Source organism: Rutilus rutilus (genome assembly GCF_951802725.1).
Source record: "Rutilus rutilus genome assembly, chromosome: 23".
Taxonomy (NCBI): domain Eukaryota; kingdom Metazoa; phylum Chordata; class Actinopteri; order Cypriniformes; family Leuciscidae; genus Rutilus; species Rutilus rutilus.
Genome location: NC_140233.1, coordinates 14,238,675 through 14,248,024, shown reverse-complemented (window position 1 = coordinate 14,248,024; position 9,350 = coordinate 14,238,675). Strand labels below are relative to the sequence as shown.

Sequence of the window (9,350 nt, the reverse complement as noted above, 5' to 3'; positions counted from 1 at the left end):
AGAAGTGTAAACAATATAAGAGTAGTACAAGCAAATAGGAAAGAATTGGAGAGAATTTGTGGGTTTGTTATTTCAGTGTAGTTTCATTCCCATTTTGGGAATGAATATTTTCCATCTGTTTATGGAATATAATTTTGTAAATGTAAATGGTTATTGTGGTTTAATTTACATTTGGAAGTCTTTAAGTATGTGTATGGTTTTTGCCAATAAAATATTCATATTTAGCTTAACCTAATCATTGGTTTTAATTTGGATCCTGGTTGTAGAATACACATTCACATTTATATGAGCATTATGACTTTATATAATAGCATTAATGTGCATTAAACTAAATTAGAAATGTCATTGCTTCATATATTCATATTTAAATATACATGAACTACTCATTTCTTAAGCATTATGTTTGTTTGTGACTTATTCAAGTTATTCAAGTAAAAAAAAAAAAAAAAACATAAACCATAATTCTAAACCTGTATGAGTTTCTTTGTTCTGTTGAACACAAAACAAGAAATGTTAAGGTGTGTTCAACAGAAGAAAGAACACCCGGAACATGGTTTGGAACAACATGAGGGTGAGTAAGTGATGACAGAATTTAGCAATTTAGAAATGTTAAATGTATTATTTTTGGGTGGATTATCCCTTTAAGTAGTCATTAGATTTCGTTCTGCGCACTGCTCAACGTCAACATGACGACTGCTGCGTTCCGGGAACTTGCTCCACCAATCCTGTCGCAGGATTCCTGTCACGTGATCTTCGAAATCAGACTGGCCAGTGGCCACGAAATTTGAAATGTGGAAACAGATCGCAAGTGCCAGTTATTTTTTGTGAACAGACAACAACACTAAGATTAATAAATATAACTCCTGTACTGCAAGCGAACAGTAAGTATTTTGGCTGTAGTAAATGTTTATCATCTGTTTTAAAGATTAAATTAGAATAGCATCGGTGATTACGTTAAACCGTGTGAATCCATGAGCTTCCACGACTTCTAATTATGTTTATGTATTGGTTAGTTATAAGATAAAGTGCTTTATTGAGTACCGTTCGTTTTATTTCGAGTACTTTAAACTGCATTTGGGTTAAAATGTACTTTCAAACGTGTTGTAATCAAAAAGTGGAACCACATTAACTGTAAACTGATGTTAGCAGGACTGTGGCCTCCATTTGTTTTCCTTCCTGGCTGAAGATGGCATCAATCACTCACAGTGGTAATGAGGTTTTATCTGATCATTATATGTCTAAACTACCCTTACAAAAAAGTACTGTAGTGGTACTATGGTACTTGCCAGAAAAAAACAACAACTCTAAATTGGTACATGCCAGAAACACCACAGTATTTGTACTTTTTTGTAAGTGTAGTATAACAAGCTAAAGAAAATAAACACTGATTTGGCATGCTTAAACATATTTTAACATAATTTTATCAGTGGTTAAAACTGTGTGTTTTTTACTTCTAGATTTTGTTTCACTGGCTGAGGAGAAATTTGACTTTGATGTGTCATTGTCACCTGCGAGGTTTGTTTTCCATGTTTAATTTGTTTAAGGCAGTGTTGTTATTGTGTACTAAAACTATTAAAAATAATTTGTTAATTGTGATATAAAATATAAATACTAGAGAACAAAATTAAACTTAAAAAATGAAAGTTAGAACAAAAACTGAAAAAGAAAAAAGTTAAATAGAAAAAGAAAATCTAATAAAAATGACATAAGCACATAACAAACTTACTCAAACTTGACCTTACATTAAAAAACAAAAACTGAAAATATAAATTTTATACAATTTTAACTCCCATAGCCATTACAATGTTAATGTGTGCTACACAATATGAATTATAATGTGGTTTTAACATTTTATGATGATGTATGTCCTATGGAAATGTTCTCTCATAGCTCTAAAGGAGATTATGATGTTGAGGATGAGGTCTTCGTGGGTCCGGTTGGTCATAAAGAGAAATGCATTTCTCATGGAGTGGAGATTCACGTGAAGGACAGTGTGAGCAGCGGCCCGTCTCTGGAAGAACAACCCAGCTGGAGCCCCCTCACAGGAGAGAAGTTTGATGAAATCTGCAAAGAAGCTCATTTGGTCGCCAGCCACCTCGAGCAAACCATCACTGACTCTTCAGCCGAGAGCAGCGCAGTGTCCTCGTGCCAAGCTGAGGTGTTCGAGGAGGACACAACAGCCAAACTGAGCATTTTCATCAAGCCAGCTGTTGTTTTGAGTCCCATCAAAAGAGAGACCTTTCTTGTGCAGGACAGCCCGATGAAGCAGCTTCCACCCGCCATTCGGAAGCAAATGCTGAAGTCTAACGGGATGGCCAGGTTTGGCAAGCCACGTCTCAGTACGTCGAGTCCAGTCAGGACTGCTGTGACGCAGCCTAAGATGGCTTCTAGAGGCAAAGCCCTTGTGCCTAGTAGTGGGGTGTTACCCAGCAAACCCACAGCCCAAAGGAACTCGCGACTTTCCTCCAGCACAAAACTGCCAGCAGCCACTAAAACTAGGCTTCCTCCTCCCAGCAAAGTATTAATACTTCTCTCCGTTTATTTATACACCATTACAGTTTGACATATGAGATTTATTTTGAGTTTTTCAATGTCTTTCAGGGTAATTTTGGGCTGAAGCGCAGTCCTAGCAGTAGAAACACAAGTATAGCTGGTTCTTCTGAAGACCTTCTCTCTGATACCACCAGTGTTGCTTCTGATGTCAGCGATTCCTCTTTTAACACTAGTTTGCAAGGAAGAAGCAGCATTCCAACCCGGAACAAGGTAAAAGGACCTGTTGTTGTTGTATGTTGTTTTATACTTCAACAATTGTTGATAATGGTCATACATCACTGTTTAAATGTCAGGGGTCAGTAAGATTTTATTATTATTTTTGATAGAAGTCTGTTATGCTCAACAAGGCTGCATTTATTTGATCAAAAATACAAAGCTGATTTCTACAAACCCTCTCCTTCCGAAAAGCTCAGTGCTCTGATTGGCCAGCTGACCCAGTGCATTGGATTGGCCGAACACCTCACGCGTGTGTCAGATATGTAATGCCCCTCACCATAATCACAAGCTTCAGCTTCTAAACCATTTGTAAACACGCAGTTAATAATAATGTCTTGAGTTTTACCGTACTTTACCAACTTTTCAAGCATGACTTGGATCAGAACGTTTAACAGTGATAAGTAGTCTTTGTATATAGCCTGTGTTGTGCTCTCCCAGGTTCAGGAAGCAGTCCTCTGTAAAAAGCGCTATGCACAAGCACACTTTTGGGTTGTACTGCTCAGGAACAGAAATAGATCTTAGAAATAAATCTTAACCTCTGAAAGCAAAAGTGGTTGTGGTTTTGCTTTCGCTCCGTGACATGATGACAAGATTACAATTCACTGAAGCCTCGTGCCTCTCTTTGCGGCAGTATTTTACGCTGTGACTTGTACGTTTGAGGTAGTAACTTGGATCGAGGCTGAGGTTGCACCAAATCCAAATGACGCAAATCCAAATGACGCTGGTAGTGACGATTCTCTCTGACCAATCAGTGTTCTGCAGTGTTTACACGTCACATTTTAGTATCGGTACGGCTCGCTTGGAACCTCAACGGAGGTGGTACTAAAAAAAGTACTAGGTACCGTTGACAGTGGAAAACCCCCCAAAAAGTGAGACGTACCGAGCCGTACCATGCAGTGGCAAAGCGCCATTTGTAACTTTGCAGATTGTATACATGCACAAACAGATACATTACACACTAAAGGAAAAGGAAACCATTAAAAAGCATTATATGACCTCTTTAATATTTATGTGGATACAGTGATACACTTTTTTCAGGACTCATTGATAAATAGTTATTTCAAAAGAACAGCATTTATTTGAAATGGAAATCTTTACTGTCACTTTTGATCAAATTGAATGCGTCCTTTCTGAATAAAAGTATTAATATCTTTAAGCATATCTTTTTACCAGACTTTTAAACAGCAGTGTACATTGTTTTTAAAATGCACAATAGGCTTGTTTTGTAATTTAGTGCAATTTACCACTAATATTGGAGGATGCACATTTAGTTAATTGTTCGACAATGCAGAATAAAATATATTTATGTATTTAAACATTTTTCAATATCCTTCAGACAGAAATGCGAGCTCCATCTGCTCTTAAACCTCCTTCACTTCAGAGCTCTAGAGTTGTGGACAGGAGGAGAAACACCTCGTCCTCGTCGTCTTCTGTGTCCAGCATCAACTCTAGTCTAACTATCTCCCCAGGAAGCAAAGGTGACCTTTGCCATCATCTAATGCTTACTTATAGTTTTTAATAATTCAATAGGTTATAATGATCTTTAGCAAATGTTAAAATGAGTGTCAATTTTTCATGCTTTACATCATAATGCTGTGATGCCTATATCCATGTGAGGCATTCAAAATGATTGATTTGTTCATTTTCTTATGATTTAATTGTTTACAAGCCTATGAAGATGTAGTTTTGAAAAGAAAATGTGGTTGAATTTGATTTCATTGTGATCAAGTGATGCACCTTAATGCAACGTATGTATCTACTGCCATCTGCTGGTTATTTACATATATCAACTCCTTCTCTCACCAGCCAAACTCAATTCATCCTTGAACTCCAGCACTAACAGCATCGGTGCTCGTTCACACAGCAATATGAGCAGGTTGCCCAGTTCTAGCCGCAAATCCTCTGTTGTTACCAGAAACCCAGAGCCCCCCGTCAGCAGACGGACCTCCATCTCTACACAGGGGAGGAGAGCATCTGAACTTCTCCCCAGGCCTGTCAAAGCTACGCCCGTTAAAAAAACGGACCCATTCCCACCTCCACAGTTTCATACCCCAGCAAAGACTACTGCTGAAAAGACCAGCATCTCTGCATCTAATGCTAAGATTGGAAGTGCTCTACGGGGAAACCCTAAACTCAAGGTCCCAGTGGTGCCAACACCCACTAACTACCTGAAGGGAGTTCACAAATCCGAGGGTGAGGGAAAACATAATCGTGTTAATGTATAGGAACTGTTAGGATGAATCTCACTCAACCTGTGTCAAGAGCACTTCACATTAAAATCAAAAGAAAAAAAATATATATATTTAGCATATGGAAAATTAAGCTTTTTTTTTTGGACCATCAAGATTTTTTGCTTGAAATTGTTTTCTTGACCATTTAAAGGAACATGCCGACTTTTTGGGACTTTAGCTTATTCACCGTATCCCCCAGAGTTAGATAAGTGCATACATACCATTTTCATCTCTGTGCGTGCTGTAACTCTGTCTGACGCACCCACCGCTAGCCTAGCTTAGCACAAAGACTGGAGGTAAACGGCTCCAGCTAGCATACTGCCTAGAGCCCTGCACGGGGCAAAACATCCAGCCCTAACCGAGACTTGGCCCGTGGTGTTCAAGCCCTAATCCGGCCCCAGCCCGAAAACGTGTGCAATTTTTCAGCCCGAACCCGACCCGAGACCAACATCAATATCACTTAAAGCTCTCTCTGACGCGTTCTCTGATGCGCGCTGTCTCTGCTAGACGCACACACATACACACACGCTACTAGGTAACATTTTATTATAGGCCTCAAACATAACTACCACCACCGACAATTATGCCCACAAATATTAATACAGACTGTCCATTACAGAGAAGCATAAGCATGCAGTAGAGAATATTATATAGCCAAATGTGATCCAGCAGTAAACAAAGATGTACGGCCTACCTTTTTTTGATGTCAAGTAACTTTACTGAAGAACAACGTTTCAAAGAACTCTTCGCCAACTGGCTAACGTTAAATAATAATACAAATATAATAAAGAAAAAAAAATCCGTTAAACTGAGTAGGCGCTCATTCACTGTTTATTCGCGAGTGTTGTGAAGAAAAAGAATAGCATCCACTGTTGAAGGCTTCAGGCTCATTGTTTGTTGTGGTAATCAAATCAAAACTCTTTCAAAATGCAGCTTTTCCTGAAGTATTGGGAACTTTTAGTAACTCCCCACGCTCCAAATTGTCACCTAATTCATTGCACACACGCGTACTCGTGTAATCGCATAGCCTATTGCATTGCATATCAATATAACAATATTTCATACAGTAGCCTGCGCTCTGCACGTATATTATGGGCACAATGAAAGGAGAAAAGCTAAATGAGCCCGAGTCCGACCAAAGCCCGATCTGTAAAAAAAAAAAGGAAAAAAAAGACCCGACTGCTCCCAATAAGTGACAAAATAACGCCAACATTTTTCTATTTACATGTTGTGATTTGTATAGTCACAGCGTGTACAAATAACATGGTCACATGAGACACAGACATCTTCTAACCGTAGGCTATACATACTGGGAACTATATTCTCAGAAGGCGAAGCACTGCTACTTGGGCGGAGTGATTTGCTCGCAGCACTTGAGAAGCCCCGTGGTGAGGAGCAGAGAGTTCGCTCAGAGTTGGAGTAAATCACTACGCAGAAGTAGCAGTGCTTCGCCTTCTGAGAATATAGTTCCCAGTATGTATACGGTTAGAAGATGGTTGTGTCTCATGTGACCTTGTTATTCGTACACGCTGTGACTATACAAATCACAACATGTAAATAGGAAAATGTTGGCGTTATTTTGTCACTTATTGGGAGCAGTATGCTAGCTGGAGCCGTTTACCTCCAGTCTTTGTGCTAAGCTAGGCTAGCGGTGGGTGCGTCAGACATACTTACAGTACGCACAGAGATGAAAAAGGTATGTATGGACTTATCTAACTCTGGGGGATACGGTGAATAAGCTAAAGTCCCAAAAAGTCAGCGTGTTCCTTTAAGACATTTTATCCACAAATTCTCTTTACCGTAATCATTTTTATTAAGGGGGAAATCATTTTAAAGAAAAATTAAGTATTTTGAGAAAAATAAAGAATAAAATGCTGTACAAATACCCAATATATGTTTACAGTGACTTTTTTTAATTTATTCATATTAAAATATTATTTTTACACACACATAAATATTTTTATTTATAATTTCTATATTTAATTTAATTTAATACATATTACCTTTCATATAATATTGTATTTAAAGTATCTATTACAATGAGAATTTGCAACAAAAAAAGTATATTTTAATTTATGTAAATATATATAAATAATCTCTCAATGCAAAAAAAACATTCTTAATGGTCCTACAGAGAGTTATTTTTATGTTGAATATAATTTCCTAATTTTTTCATTTTGATTTTGAGGTGAAATGTACCCTGTGAAACTTTTTTTTTGTGTGGGATTTAACCAGGACATTTTTGCATTCAGTCATGTTAACTTCTATTGATTTTTATAGTTTCCTCTTCGCCTGACGTTCCTCGTATCATGAAGCCAAAGAAATTATTATCTGCTTGCAGTGTGGATAGGTAATATATAGTAATATTTTCTCAGAACATCATTCCATTTCTTTTAAAGGATTCTCTTAACTCTGATACATGTCTTGGTAGTATTCCTGATAATCTAGCGGGCCTCCTGACGCCCTCGGGTATGGGCAGTAAACTGCGGAGACCCTCGGCTCTTCCCACCCCAGTCAACCGTCGTATCTCTGGCATCCCTGCTTTCACACCCAAGAGCGTGTCACGCCTGAGTAAACCTTCCCAGCTCACAGAGCTCTCATCGACCTCCAGCCAAGTGGCCACTCATCCAAGGTGCTACTTTATGGGCTTCTAAGATACTTCAGTTGATCTCAGTTAATCTATAGCTTGTCTCATTCTCTGTATAAGTAGAAATCAAAGTCAAACTGTCTATCTATGCAGCCCAGACCACGTGAAGGAAACTGAGAAGCAGGAAGATGAGCAAACCTCAGTGTCAAATGAGGAGACCTGCCCTCCAGCTGACCTCCAGCCCTGCTCCCTGGTCTTTAATTTGGAGGATGAGCCTGAAGGACCTCCTGCCTGTGAGCCAGCAGCTGTGGAGAATCCCTCTGAGCCTTCGACATGTGATCCAGAGCCTCCTCAGGTCGACATGAAACCCCCAACACTTCCAAACACAGTCGACGGCCAAAAACACAACCTGCTCAAGAACAAGGAGAAAAAGGATGTTAAAGAGGTAAAATAAACTCAATTTGAATCGATTTTTAGATCAGATTTGCTAGAAAAACTTAAACAGATCTGAAAATCTGTTGCAATTGTAGGTTTTGCTTGTGGACGCACCTGCACCAGCACTTCAGCTGTCAGAGAAGCTGCTAATTGATCTCTCCAACACCCCAGACCTGATCAAAACCTCCTCTGCAAAGCCCTGGGGAGGACAGGTGAGAGGACATTTCATATACACTGTATCGTTCAAAAGTTTGGGGTCGGTAAGATTTATTAAAACATTTCTGAAAGAAGCCTCTTATGCTCATCAAGTTTGCATTTATTTAATCAAATATTCAGTAAAAAGCTGAATTTTCTGCATCATTACTCCAGTCTTCGGTGTCATATGATCCCTTAGAAATCATTCTAATATGCTGATTTGATGCTCAAGAAACATTTCTTATTATTATTATCAATGTTGAAAACAAATTTTGTGGAACCCACAATCTATTTTTTGCAGGATTCTTTGATGAATAGAAAGTTCTAAATGGCAGCATATATTTGAAATAGAACATTATACATTTCTTTACTGCCGCTTTAGTCAATCTAATTTGTCCATGCTGAATTAAAGTGTAAAAATAAAACTGAATCCCCTGGTTTCACAGACAAGGCTTAATTCGAGTCCCAGACTAAAATGCATGTTTGAGCTGTTTTAACTGAAAGCAACTTGCTCTGATATCTTTAAATATGTCAGTGCCATTTTTTTTGTCTCAAGATGCACACCTGTAATGTTTTTTTCTAAGGCACGTTTATAAAAGCTACTCAGATGTCCTAATTGAACTAAGGCCTAATCCTGGCTTAATCTAAGCCCCGTCTGTGAAACCAGACCTCAGAGTCAGACGCCAAGCTTTTGAACTGTAGTGTAAATTCTTATATTGCTTGCGTTATTCAAGTATGTATACTGTTTATTTAAATGACATATTCATTTGTAATTATTAATTCATCCCCCAGTTAATTGACCTGAGTTCGCCTCTTATAAAGTGGAGTCCAGAGGACAAGAAGGAAAATACTGAGAACGCGGCTCCACTGATCGACTTGTCTTTTTAGAGGACCTGCAAAATGTACTGGGAACTGTGCGAAGAAAAAATATTAACTGGAGCATTTAAAATAACTGATGAAATCTAATGAGGGAGCTTGGATGCTGCTGTGCTTTATTAGTCTTTGATTGTGCCCTTCTCTTTATATGTGTCTTCTGTTTTGTATAATTGTATGTAATTATGGTGATCTGCAGTATTTTAGAGATGAATTCTATTTCCCCCCAAAAGGTACAAATAAATGTTAAATTTACAGTG

General features: G+C 38.3%; 1 protein-coding gene across 2 annotated transcripts; it reads left to right on the top strand.

Annotated features, from left to right (window-relative positions):
* Window positions 1-673: 673 nt before the first annotated feature.
* Window positions 674-9,347, top strand: gtse1 (G-2 and S-phase expressed 1). 2 transcript variants are annotated; one of them, XM_084397213.1, is made up of 12 exons: window positions 674-881; window positions 1,147-1,208; window positions 1,458-1,515; window positions 1,891-2,518; window positions 2,602-2,763; window positions 4,106-4,247; window positions 4,576-4,962; window positions 7,281-7,350; window positions 7,432-7,632; window positions 7,741-8,032; window positions 8,118-8,234; window positions 9,010-9,347. In XM_084397213.1, exons 2-12 carry the CDS (start codon window positions 1,187-1,189, stop codon window positions 9,103-9,105), a joined length of 2,175 nt encoding a protein of 724 aa, XP_084253339.1. In that variant the 5' UTR covers window positions 674-881; window positions 1,147-1,186; the 3' UTR covers window positions 9,106-9,347. The 2 variants fall into 2 exon arrangements, with proteins under 2 accessions (XP_084253339.1, XP_084253340.1); XM_084397214.1 differs by having other exon boundaries at window positions 765-881; window positions 1,150-1,208.
* The last annotated feature ends 3 nt before the right edge of the window (window positions 9,348-9,350 follow it).